Source organism: Cicer arietinum, chromosome 2 (genome assembly GCF_000331145.2).
Source record: "Cicer arietinum cultivar CDC Frontier isolate Library 1 chromosome 2, Cicar.CDCFrontier_v2.0, whole genome shotgun sequence".
In the NCBI taxonomy this organism is placed as follows: domain Eukaryota; kingdom Viridiplantae; phylum Streptophyta; class Magnoliopsida; order Fabales; family Fabaceae; genus Cicer; species Cicer arietinum.
The window spans coordinates 6,345,699-6,366,488 of NC_021161.2; the positions used below are offsets into that span (position 1 = coordinate 6,345,699).

The 20,790-nt window shown below is 25.2% G+C and overlaps 1 protein-coding gene across 1 annotated transcript; it reads right to left on the reverse strand.

The window, feature by feature from the left end:
- Positions 1-15,339: 15,339 nt before the first annotated feature.
- On the reverse strand, positions 15,340-19,299 carry LOC101514734 (aquaporin SIP1-1-like). Its single transcript, XM_004489664.4, has 3 exons — positions 18,902-19,299; positions 17,307-17,579; positions 15,340-15,818 (listed from the first exon to the last, which is right to left on the reverse strand). The coding sequence occupies exons 1-3, from the start codon at positions 19,214-19,216 to the stop codon at positions 15,663-15,665; spliced, it is 744 nt and encodes a 247-aa protein (XP_004489721.1). The 5' UTR covers positions 19,217-19,299; the 3' UTR covers positions 15,340-15,662.
- Positions 19,300-20,790: the final 1,491 nt, after the last annotated feature.

Sequence of the window (20,790 nt, forward strand, 5' to 3'; positions counted from 1 at the left end):
GAAAGAAGAAGAGGTGATGTGTTTAAATAGAGAGAGCGTATGTTATGTTTATGTTAATTTTATTGTGTATGAAAACAGCTCATAGATACGTGTTGTGGAAGACACTTATTGGACAAGCCTAGTTTTTATTTTTATTTTTATTATTTTTTATTTTTAAATTATGTTATTGGTTTTATGAATTTCTATCTTCTCAATTCAAATTTTTTTCATCTCTTTTAATCATCTCTATTTTTTTTTAATTTTAATTTTAATTTTAAAAAAATAATTATTGAGTTGAATATTTATATTATATAAATTATATATGTAAAATTTTACAAAAAATTAAAATCATTTAGTATGTTATTGAGACGGATAAAGATTAACTATGTTCAATAAAAGTACATAAAATATATCTTTGATGTATCTCAATAATATATCAATTGAGTTTAAATTTATATAAAATTTTACATGTCTGATTTATATGATATAAACTTTGAATTCAAATAAAAAATTATTGGAAAAAAATGTGAAATTAAGAGAAATAGAGATGATTGAGATAGATTAAAGGAGATTTGGATTGATTGAATCCAAATCCTTATCCTTTTGATTTTTTCTTAATAAGGTCTTTAATTAGATAGTTGTTTGTACTATTGTTTATTTCATTGGATTTTAACTTTTCTCTAAATTTGTTCTATTTTTTCTTTTATATAAATTTATTAGAATGTTGTAAATGATTGACTGTGATTTTGAAGTATGAATCTAATTGAGATATCAATTTTGTCATATATTATGTCTTTACACTCTAAATTTTATTGAAAAAAATTATATTTCAATTACTTTTTTAGTATATGTCATATTAATTTTATGTTGATCATCTCCTTTTTAAACAAAAAAAATATTAATAATTTAAAGTTCAATTTAACAGTAAATAAAAGCTTAAAAACATAGTTTTAATTTAAATTTAAACTCAAATTCTATTAAATAATTTATTTTAAAATTTATTAATAATCTAAGTTTATTCATTTTGTTGTATTGTATGTCCTATTTGGATGACATTTGTTTATTTCTTTTGATGTATCTACCTGTTTTAAAATGGATATAAACGAAACGGCCTTTTTCTCTTTCTTTCTAATGATAGATTATAACATTATTAAAATAGAACAATAGAACTTTTCAAAAATCAAAATAGGACAATAGAATATGTGCTTCATGTGGACCCTCTTTCTTGGGACAGTTTCAACACTCTGGAATAATGAGGTCATTATATTTAAAATTTAAAATAAAAATGATAGTCCTATCGTGGTTTTGCGATGAATAATTCATTTACAAAATAATTTATCTTAAAAAAATAATATTATTTTTAATTTTCAATGAATATTTAATTATTTTTTTAATTATAATTTTTAATTAATATTATTTACATCATTCTTAAATTAATATCTTTTAGTTTACATTTTTATGATAATGATTAAGATATCAATATTACTTTAATCTCAAATATAAACAAAGATATAATTAAAAAGTTGTTAAAATTTAAATTAAATATATTAATTTTCTTTAATTTTATTTTTGTTTATATTTTATACTAAAGAAAGTACTTGATAAGAATAATTAATAAAAATTATTATTCTTTTCTTTTTATTTAAATTTTGTTTTTAATTTTTATAAAATTGCCAAATAGATCACTCGTTGGGATCGATGTAATTTATAGAGTAAAAGTTAATGTTATCTTTTAGAAAAATACAGAAAGATTGATTCTACGCAGACTATTAATTTAATCTTTTAAAAAATTAAATATACTCAAGATAATTGTATATCTGTTAGGTCCAATTTTGACTGACTTTTAATATTTTTATACTGATGTTTTTTTTTCTTTCAAAGTGAGAAATTGCAACAAAAAAAAACAAAACCTGAATGAGTGTATAAAAAAAGTAAGAGATTATAAGAAAAAAAATAAATAAAGATGATGAGTATGTTCAGAATATTATTAGAGACAAATTTCAATATAAAAATTAAAATAACTTTTTTTTTAAATTTTAATATGATATTATTAAATTAATATAATAATTTATATAATATTTTTTAATTAATTTAATATTAAATTTAGAAAAGATTTATATATTTTAATTTTAAAAATATTAAAATTTGACGTCTTTTTATTAAATCATTTTTTTTAATATTTTTCAGATTGTCTTAGTAGTTTAATTCTCGGGGTCGTAGTATGTTTAGAATTTTGAGTGCAAAATTAAACATTTAGAGTGGTAAAAAAAAAAACAAAATATATATATATATATATATGAAATTTTTAGTATTTATACGTAAATAAACAACTATCACTCGGTGAGTAAATCTTGGGTCTACCCAGCCTGTTTCCACGTGATTAGAAAAATGTATAATTTTAAAATTTTCGCATTCTATGCACTTATATAATCCCAAATTCATATTTAAATTCTAGTGAGTCATACTATCCCGATTAAAGGTTTAAAAAATATAAGTATAATTTTTAATTAAAATAATAAATTTAAATCTTAATCGTCTTTTCTCAAATTAAACCATTTGTTACAATACTGATCATCTATAGCAAAGTTGTTTGATCATGAAGAAAATAAAACATTAAATTAAATAAAAAATTGGGATGAGAAAGAATAAAATAAAATAAAATAGAAAATAAAAAAGTATAAAAAATATTATAGAAACACTTGCAATAAAAGATTCAAATATTTTTTTATATGCATCAAACAATTATCGATATTTGGCTATATGAATGTGGGAAAATCCCACAATTTGTGAAACCAAAGATACCCTTTTTGCTTAATTTAATCTTGTAGTTTATATGTATTGCTCATTCTTTCTCTATCTTACCTCATTCTCATACACTCTCACATGTCTAATGAGACAATGGTTATTCTATTTTAAAAAAAGATATATACATCTTTATCCACTACTTTCAATTCAACCTAACTCATGGAATTTTCATATAGTCAGTTTCCATCACACATTTTCTACCACATCTCACAACACTCATCTTTTCATAACTAATTTCGAAGATGACGACAAAATGTATAATTAGAAAAAGAATTATGTTTTCTATTTTCTATTTTGGAAATTATGTAGGAAATATCCTTTGATCTTATCAAGTTTAAAAGAACAATTAAAATTTTAAATATTTCAACGAATATCCTTAAATTTTTATACATAATTGAAATTGATATATCTATATATATATATAAAATCCACTTGACTAATAGTGATCATTCTCAAGATACATGGTAGTTTTGTTGAATTTTGTCTTTTTCTATATAAATACATGGAGCTTTAGGGGGTGCATGGTTGTAGATTTTGCTCATTTCCTAAGCAAATTTTAGGATATATTTAAATCCAATTTTTTATATTAGTAATAAGTGAAAAGTGAAAAAATGTATGTTTTTTTTTTTAAAAACTGCTAAAAGGATAGTATTAATAAAATTCAAAGTACAAAATGTATGGAGAATTGAGAATATACATAATAAAAGAGACCAATTTACTTCACACAAGAACATAAAATGAAACATCAACAACATTTGATTTGTAATAAGCATACATGCCTATTTGACTTTATAAGTGTCACCGTGGCCTCTCCTCCACCTCCATTTCCTAAATGCTTATTTTTTATTTTTCAACAAAATACAATACTTATATTTTTCTTTATTTATAGAACCTATATATTTTAATGTTTGATTCTTTCTTCATATGTCGTCAGATTTTTATTTACAACTATGAAATTTTTATGTAAAAAGTTTATGTAGTAGTTGTATTTCAACATCTAAAACCTATACTTTTAGTTTAGTTTTATAAAAAGAAAAGAGCTATATTTTTAGTGAAAAAATTCACATGCACCAATACAAAAATATTACTTTTATAAATATAATTTTGCTTCATATAGGCTTGTTATATATACACACGCACTCCTATATAGTGATTAATTATTATTTATTCTCTTTAGAGTAATAGTTAAAAACTCATGTATTTAAACAATATTTTTAATAGATTGTCATTTTGTTGTAGTTCTTAATATTCGTTCCAAAATAACTATTTTAAACAAATTAAGAAAATATAATAATTAAAAAAAGAAAATTATAATTTTATTTAATTACTCTTAATAATTATTGATGTATTTTCATTATTATAAATATAAAGTAAAAATTAATAATTAAGGAACGATAAATATAATATTAATTAAATAATACAATTAAAAAAATAATTAAAATTTTGAAAACTAAAAGTCACGGTTTTTTTAAAACAAATATTTTCTTTTAAATATGAAAGTTATTGTGGAATGGAGGGAGTAGATTTTATTACTTGTAATCTAGTTGAATATATAGTACATTTTTGCATACTATATAAGATATATCGTTAATAAATTTACAAAAGTACCCTTCATTCACAATGCCACGACTCAATATAGTGGGGCTTTTTCGTCAAATCACTTGCTCATTGCAAAATTCATACAGAGCATTCTGCAATATGCATACAGCATGACCATTCTATCATTTCGAAGCATACAGAACACTATGCACATACATAGTAAAAAACATTAAAATAAAAGATACTAAAGATAAAATTCAATCTCTTTTCAAATTAACGTAATATTTGATGATGATCTGTCACACTAAACACTTTTGACCATTATTTGTATTGGATTGACGTACTACTTGTATCCCCTTTTAATATAATTTTAATGATAAAAAAAGTGTACATAACATTGTAGATATACAAAAATATTAATTTTGGAGGAAATATTTTCATTTTAATAATATATTTTATCATATCAAATTTAATGTTTGATCAACCAACATAATATGATAGGTATTCTTGAATTTTATTATATGATATCTCTATAGTTATAATTATTTTTTAAAATATAAGCTAAATTAAAAATCAACATGATAAGATAAGAACAATAATTTACTCAATTTTTTTTATAAAATATAATTTAAAATATACAAAATTGAAATCTAGTAAAATTTAAATATAAATACAAAGTCAATAGAATTGACATTAAATTTAAAATTGAAATATTAGTAATTCATTTTAGAAAATACGCAAAATACCTCTTGCAGTCCTTTAACATAATTTCATGTAACGATTCAGTCTTTTTTTTCTTTGAATTGATCATTTATTTAATTTTAAGTAACGTTTGATCTTTTATGTTTTAAAATTTTAACAATTTATTTTTACATAAACTCATAAATTTTATCATCATCTTCAAGCAAAACCCAGAAAATTAATTATCATCAACAATAAAATCATGTTTTCATACGATTCATAAGAAAAATCTTCAAATAAACTCATATTTTCGTCTCTAACAAAAAAATAAAACATCAAATAAAGAACTCACATCTTTAGGGATTTGATTCGAAGAGAGATAAAAGGAATATATGAATATATGAATTTTCTTAGTTTTGTTTGAAGGTGGTGATGAATTTTTCTAGGTTTATGTAAAAAAATAGTATTGTTGATATTTTAAGACATAAATAATCAAATTGTTACTTAAAATTAAATAAATGATCAAATTGAAAAGAAAGAAAAGATAATTCACTGATTTGTTACCCGAAATTACATTAAAAGACCACATTAGGTATTTTACTTTAAAAATATGTGTGATTTATGACAAGAGTAGTTTTGTTATTTTATATAATTTAATAAATTATAATTCAAAATCATAAACTTTTGAATATTAATTTAAAATTTTAAAATAAATATAATATTGACAAAATATCTCACGCTCTCTTAATTTAATTTCAATTAATAATTTAGTCATTTATCTTTTTTTCCTAAATGAATCATTTACTTAATTTTAGGTAACAATTTGATCACTTACATCTTAAAATGTCAACAACGTAATATTTTTTAATAGAAACTCATACAATTCATCTTCATCTTTAAATAAAACTCATTAAATTAATCATAATCTTCAACAAAATCCATATTTTCATCAAATTCAACAAAAACAACATAAAATTCATCAAATAAAGAACTAATATTTGATATTGTTGGTGAAGGATATAAAGAAGAAGAATATATTATCTTGGTGATTTAGGCATGCTAACCAGGAGCACGCTTCAGTCTTTAGAGGCAGACGTGGAAATACAAGAGGCACGCTATCAGAGGCAAATGTGATAACTTTTCCAGCGCATGTATTTTTTGGATTCTGAGGATTTCGTTTTCTTTGATCTTTTTACTTCCTCTGGTTGTTCACTCTTATTTTCGTATTCTAATTTTTGCATATTTAATGAAGCTATTAGTGTAATAAATCTTCTCACAAAATACATTTGTTAACATCAAATCACACAAAGAATTGTTCAAGGGACCAACTTGATTCCAACACCACATTGACTAGAAATAGAGGAAATATAGGATATATAAGAGTGATAATCTATATACCATTGCATTAAAGTTTTTGATGAAGATATAATGTCAATGTCTCTTAAGGATTTTGAATGTGTAGTTCATTTTTGTTGTCACACTCCGTAGCACACCTTTGTTACGCAATGAGAGTGACTAATTAGAGATTTATTGAAGATCTCTCTATTTGCTTGGAGATTATTTAGTGGTCGACTTCCAAAGAAATAACAATTTGATTAGAAGAATGGTTATGCACTCAAACACTTGTTTATGTGTTTATGGTTGTAAAGTTGATGAATCTATTCAACATTATTTTTTATCAATTAGGTTCTTTGGGACAAATTTGGACAACAATTGTTAATGGGCTTGATATAAGTTGTGTGTTACCAATTCACTTTGTGGATCATTTAGGTTTAATCTAAGACGATAAGATATTACGTGATCATTTTGTTAGCATGTACGAAAAATAATAATTTTATTAAGAGACTATTAGTGTGATTTAAATTTTGGAGATTGTAAAGTTTAATATTGATGTTAGTTAAAGTAAAACTAAAATATTTTAGCTATGATTTACGGTTGTGGTGTTCACAATTCTTGTTGTGTCTAGACATTCAGAATTTTCGAGTGGTTAGAGGTAGTGATTATATTGTGGTTATGTTTCAATTCTTCTGTTGTAATATTTGTATTATACCTCTTTTATTAGCATACCTTATGCTTTGATGAGAGTCTTTGAGTGCTATAATTTTGTTAAATTTATTCCGAATCAGATGGTTTGTAAATTAATGTTATATATATCTCGTGCCATGCATAGGAAAATAACGTCTTTATAAAGTCCTTAAAATCATATATAAATAGTGATCGGTTTTTCTATGAATTTACCAAATTAATTATAAAACATCAATTTATATAATAAATATTGTAAAAAATATAATAAATGACTTAAATATATAATTGATTTCTATGAATACGTTTTTTTTTTAATGTCTATCAATTTTTTGTCCTTGTAAATATTTTTGTCATTGTTATTTTGTTTTAGTTCTCGCAAATTTTTTGAAAAAAAATAGTCGTTGCATTTCTTTACATCAATAATAATTGAGGAACTAAAATCAAATATTACATATATTGCACTGACTTAATTAAAAAAAAAACTAATTTTGTTTCAATTGCAGAAGTATATATTTACAATTATAACAAATAATAAAGTAAAAATAAAAATTGTTTCCACAAAGACTCTGGTGGTTAAATTCTAAATATTACAAAATTTATAAATTCAACCACTTAAGACCTAAAGGAAAGTAACACACAAATTTGGTTGATTAAAATAATAGTAAAAGAACAATAGTAAAATAAAGATAAAATCTATTGAAAAAGTTAGTTTGGGACAATACATTTTTGCAGTTCATTTATAATTCCAGACATGCTACAACAATCATGGAACTAGAATGACCTTAAGTGGTTTTTCATCACAATCATTATAATTTTCATTAGATTAATACTATTCTTAAGTTCATGCTACAAATCCAATCATGTTTCATTCACAAAATTCAACTTTTCTCAAAATTTAAACGTTATTCTTAGTTATTTATTATCATCCATATTTTCATACATCTTAACTATATCTATATTAAATCAAGTATATCCACCTTTTTTCCTATTCCATGTTCAAAAGATTAACCAATAAAACTTAAATTATCAAGTTAAGAATTAAAGGTAACATTAAAATAACTTAAGTTATCAAGTTAATATTAAAGGTAACATTAAAGCTCACAGTGAACATAATAAAAGAAAAATAACAAAAATGAATGTAACAAGATTCATTGTAACTAAACATTCCAAATAGAAAACATAATTAACATGATGGTTAGAAAGATAGAAGAAATACAACATAAGAAAATTCTAACTATGAACTTTAAATAATCCTTCCTTGCTTCCTAGCTCCAAAATAAAACATCAATGATCTTGAAATGGAGGAAATGAGACGGTGATGGAATGTGTGAGAATGAAGATGAACCAACCTAATTTAGGTTAGAACCAACCTCCCTCTTTAGTGCAGTTGTTGTCCCTTTGATATGATACTTTTTGGACATTATATCTTCTTTTTTGGACTTCTTTTGTCCTTTATGTATAAAACAACTTTGACCCAATGAAATAAAGGTTGAGACATCTAGAATAGTCATTTGATTTGTCCTTCAATTAGTGAAGCGTTCTTTGTGTCATTTGTTGGTTTGAAATATTTGAAATATTCATTTGATTTTCCACATAATGAATTCATTTATTGGTTTGAGATAGTTGGAATATTCATTTGATTTCTTTGCACCTACAAACACTTAACCAACCACACATTATTCCTTTAAAAAAAACTTAATTACTATTTTTTTCTCCTAAAATAACAACATGCCTCAAATTAATGCATAAACACTAAAAACATAATAAAGTCATCATCAAAGACTTAATAAGTTAGTTAGTTTATTGACGACAATTTATTTAAGATTGATTAGTTTTGTTATGATCACTATATTAAAATGCATCATATATTCGTTGAATCAATTTCAAATAATTTAATTTAACTCTTAATTATTTTTCTTTTTGTTTGTCTCTACCTTACTTGTCAACAAAATTAGTCTTTAAAATGTTGTGAAGCGATATTGAAGTCGGCCCTAGCCACTACAAAAAAGTTTTAAACTCTACTATTTTTTTTAAACGATCAATGTGTTACGTTGGTATTATTAGTAATTATTAAAATTATATTGAGGATGCGAATCCAACCCCGACCTCTTCATTTCTTGATTTCTTAATTCATCCAGCATAGTCACCAAACTAACCTTTTATCATTTGAATCTCTACTATTTAATCTCTCTATTGTTTTGAAAAGGGAAAAGAAAAAAAAAAACCCTCTATCCTCCATTTTTATTGCATTTTATCTCTCATTCAACGTCCTAGAGAAGGTGTTGAGATTAAAAGGAATGAACATAAGATCCTAAACTCCCCTAAAATATAAATTCTAGCCTTTTACATGCCTTATCCTTATGGAAACAATTTAGAATTATTTTGTGTTGTTCACCAATTAAAATACAATTAATCCATAAATTAATATTTTTTTCAACTAAAATAGATTTACAATGATTGTGTTTGTACAATCAAATACAAAAATCATAAGTTAAATCATAATTAAATAATAATAAAAACAGCACACAAAATACTATATATAATCTTTTTTAATTACTAAATCATTCACTCTTTCTTTCTCATAAATGAACATATCAGTCAATTATTTTTTTCTAATTAATACACTATATTTTAATTATATGTATGAGATGGTTTGGATTAGAATGTAAGGATTGCAAAAGATATTTAAATTTGCTCCTTAACATGTTTGACTTTGGTGCAACGAATCTCAATCCTAAAGCAAAACTCAGGCAATTCAACAATAATTAATTCTCATAAAACCAAAAATTGGTGATGTTATGTGACGTAGAGTGTGATGATTGATGGTATTGTATCCTTGGTTGCTAAGCATTAATATTTTAGAGCAACAGAGGCTATGATATAGTCTAGGCCCTAGGGGTCTTTACGAATAATTTTTTATGTCCAAACATATCCATATAATATTCAATAAAATGATTTCGATTTTAAAACCATTTCCAAAAACTGATTTGAGAAATTATTATCCAATACAACGATTTTATTTTAAAATTAATTTTTTTTTTAAATTATATTTTTTTTTATATTTTAAAAGTAAGTCATTATAAAATATTTTATTTATTATTTTAAAAACAGAATTTTTTTATTTAAAAATAATACAAAAAATTGTATTTTATGTAAAAAAATTATTTTAACCATAATGGATATTGGTTAATAACTTGTTAAATATAAGATAACCGAACCCATTTTTAAAACATAATGAAATTGGTTTGTATCCAAATCCAAGAATATTTGGATGTTTTTTAAGTTTTGAATTTTGAAATGATTACTTTCCTGTAATTAGATAAAATATGCACACCCTTAATCTAGTCTATGACATCTTGAAGTTAAAATATCAAACATATTTTTCAATATAGACAAGACTGAAACATATTTAAAAGTCTATTTTAAAAAAATTATGATACTTACTATTGAAAAGTGTTTCTAGCTATCAATTATGAGGTACTTAAGTAAATATAGATAAAAGTTAGGGAGTGAAGTGTTAATGCATCACTATAGAAGAATACATCGAACCTCTACTAATCACTTGCAAACAAACTCTCTTTTGTTAAGAGACAAATTAATAGGATTTCTGATAGTTTAGCGTGACCATCTCTATTAAATACTACCCTATGCTTATTACTAGGTTCTTTATTGTATCTCTTCTTTGCTTTTTCAATAAATGTATTCACCCTTTTTTTCCTTTAAAAAAACAAAGAAAGTAAGAAAAAGAGAGTTTTGTGGACTAAGTCAAAATTTAAAGAATCATTTACTTCATCCATCCCACGATAACCATTATATTTTGTACAAAATACTATCTCGTAAATACTGTTACTTTTTTAATTTATTATTCTTTTATTTTGTATTTATGATAATTAAAATACACTGATAGTTAATAAATATAATTTAATAAAATTAATATTTTCTCTTTATTTTGCAAAAAGTTTATAAAATATTTTTTTAAGTTGATTTATTAATCAATTTAAAAAGTGGACGCATAATAACTCGAGACAACCTATTCGTCTAGAGAATCGGTATAAAAAGCCTTTTGCATGTTATGAAGACCAAATACTATGTAAGTAAAATATATAGTCCATAACATGCAAGAGTTGAATTCGTTCTTATAAAATTGAACGAATCTAATTAATTGCATATTATCAACCGATTTAATTTTATGTGATTTTTTTATAAGAAAATTATTGATTTAAATATAAACATCCCTAGTTACATTCCGTAAATTGTAGTTATTATATATTAATAAATAAGTTATTAATTTATTTATTTACTTATAAATATTTTACATCTATATAAATTCTTTTATTAAATTTTAGTCACACGTCCAATTCGTGTGGAATTTTGAATTTCAAAAGTCCTTATATTCGCATCGTATTATGTTATTTATGTGTCTATATAGTACATAAATAATATTATTAGAACATAAAATTTGACTCAAAATAAAATACAAATACAATAATTTTATATTTTATGAAAAACAAAACTTCATCTACTATCATATTTTATAAAGTATTCCAATAATATATTCAATCACATCATAGTTTACAAGTCATTTCTTCTCCGATGTATTTAAAGAAAATATTGATTTGAAGTGAAAGACTGATCCAAACTAATTTCGTTGACTTGGTTTGGATTATTTATTTGTTTGAATCATATCCAATCGAATCCTATAGAAGCTTCGAATAATTTATTTATGGATGGACCTATGTAAGAATATTTTATCAATAGTTAAATTAAAATATTAAATAAAAAAGATAACATTTTATTTTTGTAATTTTTTCAATTATTTATGTTATTTTTTATAGAACTTAAAATTTTGGTTTTTAAAAGAAGTCAAGCAAGAAAAATATTTTTTATGAAAAAGTTAAATATTAATATGCTAGCAAACAGTTTCTTTAGATTGTTAATTAATAAATATAATAAAATTATTAGTAACGAATACTACAATTATTTATTTATTTATTTACTAAAAATACTACAATGACTTAAAACTTAGACTAAACATGGAGATCCATTATTTGGAAATAATTTTCTAACCTAAAAACTAAAACGCAGCAATATTAGACAAAGGCTGTTTCATAGGTTGAGACAGTTGGCTATCAATCATACAAATTATATATTATTAAACTAAGTTAAAAATATTATACTTTTGGGCAAGAAAGCTTGTTTTCTTCTTAATCAATGGTCACCGTCCAAAATTAGGAAAACTTAATCAACTTAAGTTTACTCTTTTTTCCATTTTTGTCGGTATCAATATACCAAAAATACCATATAATTTTGACACCCATTTAGATGATTAATTTTGTCTCTATTATAATTAATTATTTGATTCTATGATCGAATGTACTTCCATGTTGGTTTTCGTTAATTAACTTTATATTTTCTCCCTACAATTCAAACTTCATACATAGACCAATACCTAACTATACGAAGTTGTGCCTAATTGGTGGTTTTTATATTTATCTCTACTTCTTACCTTAAATAATGAAATCCAATTTAGCGTACAATAATAAATCATAAACAAGAAAATAAAATAAAATTATTTTTAAAATTAAATATTAAAAAATAATATAATTTTATATTGAATAATAATATCATTTGTATCCAACAAAATTGTTAACCACAATATAGTTCTCAACTTCTCATATATTAATTAAAGAATTTGTTTGGTAATACAAATAGGATTAACAATTTACCATTAGTCCATATATTTTAATATACTAATATATTTAATATGACATGCCACGTATAAAGAGGGTGCATCATTCATATATAGTATCCGTGCATGAGACGTGAGTAGAAACAAAACTCTACTTTCTTTTTTGAATTAAAATATGAAGAAAAAGTCTTGGACCAAAATCACCAAATCATGTTGATAATATATAGAATCAAGAAAAAGAGATAGAGAAAGATATATATGTAACTCATGATAGTTACTTTTATTTATTAAAAAAAGCAATACATATTCAAGTGATCAATTAAGTAATATAAAATTATCTTCTAAAGTTCATCAATATCTTTGAAGTTTGAAGCATAAGTTTGGTATAACATTAGGCCATACGGAAGTCTAATCCCAAATTTAATTCTAAGATCCAATTAAGTACGTAATTCATCTATACAAGGATTTTTTTCTTCCCTTTTTTAGTTTTGAAAAAAAAAATATTGGATGGTGGAATATAGGTCAAGTAGCTTTTGACACAAAATTCAAACAATTTAATTTTATTAATAACGTTGAAAAGTCTTAACAATGTAGGAGCATTCTTGAACTAGCTAGTAAATACAAGCATATACTAAAGAAAATACATAAAGAAAAACCTGCCGTCGGTGGATTGAATTTAATTATTTACATTATTGCGGTATAAATTAATTTTATATTAATATTTAATAGAAGTTCTTTACTTTTTATGTCACACCATAAATATTAAAATACACTTACAAAAATATATTTATTTGGCAACATAATATATTTTTCACTAGATGCCAATATAAAATAAAATAGTACGATGGATACCCATAGTACATGATTAATTCATGAAAATACAAGCAATAAAACTAGAAAGGAAAATAAAAAGATCCTAAGCACAAGTACTTGAGACTATTACTCTACTTGAGAGAGTACCATAGGAAGAAAGGGAATTTTCATCAATTTTCTACACCAATCATTGCCCTATATTTATAAACAATCCAATGAATATTTTTAACTATTGCCCTTCTTGATTTTTGGATCATATGTCATGTGTTTATATTCCTCAATTGATTCTGTTTAACTTAGTATATTTCAACATGTGCTATTTTGGATCATAGTATAACATACCTTGCAACTTATAATTGCTAGTATAATGCACCTTGTATTAGGCGCTCAAGTAGAAAAGACAAAAAAGAATGGAAAAAAATGCAAGAAAGTTTAAATCAAATAAAAGAAGATTTTGATATTGTTTAATATGAGACACAAGTGAATAGAAAAAAGAAATATAAAATAAGATTTTGCATAGACAATTACCCAAAAGTATTGTTAAGTAAACATAGGATGCTTAGCTTAAAAAAAATAGAGGATGCTCAAAGGTAAACCCATTCTTGCAAACACTAGCTTCAAAACCATAGCTGTTGAAATGTTGAATCAATATAAGGATAGATAGCACTTAGAATCGTCTCCATTTTTTATTCTTTCAATTTCTCCTTTTATTATAGTTGTAAGTGAATATTTGCACACATTTTAGGATATGTAACATAAATTTAATATTTATTGATTTTATACACAAAAACTATAATAATTTTGTGTTCCGTATCTTTTGAAAAATAAATTGAATCTCAACTCAGATAACACAACTTATTCAAGATATTTAAGTAGTAGTTATGTTAAATATAAATCAGTGTCGATGTGCAATTGCACATTAATGATTGGCATGGTTGTACGGTATTTTAGTTATATATTTTATTTTAATATTTTTTTAATAAATATATTATATTTTTGTTTTTTCTTCCAACATTTTTTTTAACATTTAGACTCTATAATATATCACTTTTTTTTAATCTTTGAAAAAGTTTATTTAATCCTCGTTAATTTGGAGGAATTAAAATCAAATACTTTATATATTACAACGAACAAATTTTATAAGAATTAAAGCAAAATACCAAAGATCAAATCAAAAAATGTTATATGCATGAACTAAAAATAAATAAAAAATCAAAGATTAAAAGCAAAATTAAGTATTTGAAAAGACTAAAAAGCATATTTAAATCATTAATTTTTCAATTTTGAAAAGTATTTTTGGTTTGAGAATTTGGAGTTTACAATGTTATTATCATAGTAATAGGTTAACAAGTCTTCCCAATTGCTTTAAAAAATTGTTTTCTAAATTTATAATAGTCTTCTCAATTAAAAAAAAAAGTCTTCTTAAATCAATGCTAATAATAATGACGACTAAGACAAAACAACATAAACCAATAAATAACAAATAGGATCTAACAAAAAAAATACCAATTCTAAATTCACAAATCAATTCAAAATATTTTGGTTTATCAATTTATTATTTTCAAGTTTTATTATAAGCACATAAATCCATCTCAACTCAAGCTTTATACAAATAAGGTAGAGGTGTGCAAAATTAGTTTGATCCGACAGAACCATCTAAGTCATCTAAATGAATCAATTTGATACGCGAATGGGTTCTAACCGGTCACATGAATTGTAATCGATTGTGATTTTGTAGAGACTAACTTTTGTCAAAATGGCAATGATTTACTAACAATCCAAATATAACGGTAGGCATGTTCAAATCATGTGTAAATTAGACTCTGATACCAATCAATAGAATTACAAAAGTAAATCAAATACAATATAAATATTCTTTTTTTGATGACAATATCAAATTGTTTACCATATACTTCTACTAAATAGACAAAAAGAAGTGCAAATGAATAAGAAAAGGAAAAAATAAGTTACATTATCAACTGAAAGCTAGAGTCCTACACATCATCTGTATATATGGGAATGAACAAGAGGTGATTTAAAGAAAAAAGGTTATACTCAAAATGAGGAAGAAAAAATAATGGTTATTCATGCGCTAGATGCATAGGACCAATGACACATTTACTATGCCTCTTCAGGCTTTCTTTTGTTTTACCACCACCACCGGTGCCGGGAAGACGACACGAAACAGCCAAGCAGCAAGTATTGCTCCAATGAAAGGACAAATCCAATAAACATATAATTGGTCCCATGTGTTGTGCCAATTGTCTAAGTATGCCCAACCATATGCCTGAAAATAAAATGTATACCAATCATTAAATTAAATAGTCCTTATGCATCTATGTGAAATGAGTTTACATTAAAAATTGTCATAAGGATTGTGCACATAAGAAAGATTAAAACCACATAGACTTCGTAGAAGCTACAATGCATTAAGTAACACTTAATGATTGAGTATTTACGAACCACCGACATACTAACATTGACACTGATATTAAATTTGAGAAAATAAAAGTGATTGTATGCAATCATCGGTGACTATGGAAATTTTGTGTCGACGTTAGACGGTCATAAAAGTCTTCAATATAAATTTTTGGTGCCACATAGTTGACTACTATATATTCACAGTTTGAAGTAAAAGTTTACTAGTCTGGTTTGGGCCACGACATCACACTTTTTGATGTTTTTCAAACCACAATGTAGCATGCTTCTCTTCAAGATAATAGATTTGTTACTGATGGCATGGCTGATAGATTTTAATCCAACAGATTGGTAAATGTCCATGAAAGACAAGAAAGTGGATACAAAATTGCCATCAAAACCAATATCATACTGACAAAAACACGGCACTAACACTAACATGTAAACACTAATGATAATTTAATAAAAAAGAAGTGATTGAATATAACTACGTTTGTTGGTGTTGTGTCGGTATCAAACACCAGAAACAACTTCAACCTGAAGTTTCAGTGCTACATATAAGTATTAACTCTAATAGTTGAAAATGAAATCAAAGTCAAACTTGAATGGAAGAAGAATTTCCATTAGATACAAAGGTGCTAGTGCATTAATGTCTGACAAGTATAGTAATTATACAAGAAGAAGAAAAAATGGAACTAACAAAACTTTTAAGGATTCAAGCCATAGGAAGCTACAATCAAGTTTTTTTTCATTATAGGTGATAGTGCAACAACAAAATAACATTTATGTAGTGAGAAATAGCTTTATACCCTTAAATCAAATAGAATATTATACCATAGGTAATCAATTATCCTACTCTATCTACATAAAAAATATACTAACCTTATGATAACACTTTAGAGATATATTATGCAACAAGTAGCAAATTGACAAAAGGAATACAAAGTGATAAAATGTTTTTTGCAAAACAAAAGCGGCTAAACCAAATTACTAACTAAAAAGTTTCAAACTTGAGATACATATCACAATCTATAGAAACAAAAATTAAATAGAATTTAAGCCACCCCCATGATAAGATGGTGTATAGCATACTAAAACCGGTGCATGTAACCTATGTAGCACCGACACTTTGGACTAAAGGTGTGTCTGGTGTCCAAACATGTAAATGTCCAACCCCGACACAATACCAACTCATTTGACTACATTCAATCATTTCATTTTTTTTAAATTATTATTGTTCTTAGTGTTATGTCTGGTGTCTGTGTTTGTATCAGTGTTTCATAGCCGGTAACACATGTTATTCAGACAAGAAAAATAATGATAACAACTGGTGAAAGCAAAAAACTTGATCACCCACAAGGACAGGATTCATGGATGGTCCGGTGTAAGCAGAACCGACGATGATCAAAGCCACGGTCAAGATGGCCGTCAACAAAGTCTTCACCAACTCACTACGAGGACCCCGAAGCATGATGAAGAGAACAGCAAAAGTGATTACAAATGTCAATACTCCTTCTGCAATAGCACCAGTATGCAAATCAACCTTCAAAGCAGGTCCTCCAATCATATGCCGATATTTCGGCGGAATCACCTCCATAATTGCAACAGCACCACCCACTGCACCTAATGCCTGTGAAATATCACTCATTAGTTCACTTCAATCTATATATGAAATTCTCTAATAAATTGCTGAAATATCATCAAAAGAAATAAACGAACAACACAAGTTTACAAATATGGGTTTGTGTTGGTTTTAAATTGCAGCTGCAATTGTTACATTATGATTTTTAAAAAATCTTGTAACTAAAGTTATCATGTACATAAATTTCGGTCAACATAGGTTTTGTTTTCGGTGAAATCTACAAGTATTCTTGTATCAAATGCAATATAGATCGATACCGAGAGAGAAACAACAGTACAAGATCGCTTCAGGCAATTTATATTTCACACAAAGACCTGTCTGCTAGAGAATATCCCGATACATATTCTTCTCACTTGCAAACCTAACATGATATCGCTATGCCAACCTATTGAGTTTGTCATTATACCTATATATGCTACCTATGTAGCACGACACTTCAGGTTAAAGGTGTGTTACATTTAATTACTTTCATATGGTTACACTGACATGACAACAACAAAGCATGTTGCATTCAATTACTTCTATATGGTTAGACACCGACACAACATAGACACATATGGTTACACTCAATTACCTCCATAAATAATTACCAGCCCCAATATATCAGTATCACCTATGTTGCACAACACTTTATATTAAATGTGTGTTACATTTAATTACTTCCATATGGTTACACTGACACGATAGTGACACAACACGACAGGTTACATTCAATTACTTTCATATGGTTACACTTCATATTGAGTTTGTATCACACCAACATGACAACAACACACATAGTTACATTCAATTACTTACATATTTTTGAACTATTACAAGTGCCGACATAACAGTATGATTAATGTCATGTGTCAATGTTTCACAGTATTGATGGTCTTGATGCTTAAATTGCAGTCTTGATGTTGTTCATAGAATCCTTTAATCTTTTAATCCATTAATAGTTAAAAAGTGAAAAAAAGCAACAACAAAAAAAAAGGGAAAGGGTATCAAAGAAATCATAAATAACCTTTTTGACGGAAAGAATCCTAAATCATAAAATAACCTCAAATAACAACTTGAGAAAAATTAACATTTTGGCATAATTACAACCCCTAAATCCAAACTAAGATAGTTAAAGACGAATTTTTTAAGGGTACACATGTTCGAATTCTGATTGAAACAATCATTGGTCAGACTTTACTTATCTATCAATCGAACTCCAGAAATCAAATTACCAAACTCATTTTTCCTTTAGAATCAGAGGGTTAAAAAAATTCAAAAAAAAAATATTTTTGACATTAAATAATAATAATAATAATAAAATAAAAAACCTGAGCAGGGAAACGAAGAGCCATAGAGAAAAGGGTATCAGAACCAAGACCAGCTGCATAAAGAGAAGCATTGCCTGTGGGATTGAAACTTGCACCACCCAAAGCATTACCAATTGTAGTGAAAGTAATTATAGTAATGAATATTAGTAATATTGTGATTATAATAAAAGGATAATTTAAACCATTATATGTCACAAATTGAAGATCAAAAAATTTCATAATTTCATTTGTGACTAATCCAAGTGTGGATGATATAAACAGCCATGTGAATGTCAATACTGCATCTCCAATTGCTGCCTTTATTGCATTAACCATCTTCTTCTTTTTTTTATGATCTCTCTTTAGATCTCTCAAATCAATAAACTTTCATTTTTATATGATATATAGTGTTAGGATGACGATTGATGTGTAGATTGTTAAAAGACTCGTAACGATCTATTTGACAATTTTATATTATTAAAAAAATGAAATTAATATTATGTCTCAATTACTTGATGAGACAATAGAATATAATAAATTAATTATAAAATTTATTTTATATTTTATCTTGTCTCTTTAATTAAAATTATTGTTTTAAATTAAGTGGGATGAAAAATGAATAAAATAAGATAAAAATAATAATTTATTGATTTACTCTTATGAAATATAATTTAAAATATTAAAAATTGAAATCTAATAAAACAAATATAAATTAAAAAAAAATTGTTTTTTTGCTAACAAGAAATTCATTAAGGAAAAAGAAAAATAAAAAATTCAGGGATATAAATCTTACCCAACAAAAAAAAAAAAATAAAACAAAAAATAGAATTTTTTCTAGATTAATTATGTTTTCTACTCCTTGAACATATATTGTATAATTGAACTTTGATCTGCATATTATTTTTTATATTCTTTATAATCTATTTTGTAAAAGGTTTCTATATCTATAACTGTCATAGTTTGCTCCTCATCAATAATATGATTATGATTGTCAATAACAACAACATTCAGATGTGTCATACTAACCACTGACGGTTAATTTGTTCTCATATCAATGTGTTTGATGATTTTTATCATTGAGAACATCTGAATGAGATGAGCTGATTCAAAAGACCTTTTGAATTTCACTTTTAGAGCTCATAGGGGATGTAAACTCCTAATTATTTCTAATGACAATTTCGCCAATATTTTTCATAAGCTCCTGGTTCCTCATCTTTTTCATTTTAGATTTAGAAATCACTAGAGTAATTTCAGTTTGTTGCAATTTTTCTTCTTTATTAGTAGTATCTTTTGTATCCCTATTAACCATTATGACATTGTATGAAGTCCCAACAACCACCTGGTTAACCTTCACAACCTCATCAGTAAACTCCAAAACTGATTAGTATCAATACAATCGAATGTCACAATGTATTGACGTGGCTTCGTTATCAACATTAAGCTTTTGGTTAATGACAACGTCATTATTTCCTAGCTCCTTATTTATCAGAGGTTTATTTTGCACAAACATATATCTTCTCACAGCTAGTTTAGGATTAACATTCTATCGAATCAACCTTTCATTTGTAAGCCAAATTATACTTTTACAAGTGGTAAAAGAATGACCAATCGAGTGGCAATGAGAACAAAATAAAGGAATACTTTCATATTCAACATTAACAAGAAAACCAAAACCTTCTTTTTCTACCCAAATTTTATGACACATTCTTGCAGTCGGATCATTATCAATTCTTCCAGTTGTATTTCCACGTTTAGCACTCATTGTGATGAAGTTGGACTTGTAGAAATTAAGATGAATGAGAGTTGCCTTTTTCTTTTAAAAAATAACACTATGCAAACTTAAAGTGACTCTATAATAATTAATTTTACAATAAAGAATCAAAACCAATATTTATACACAAAATAAACAT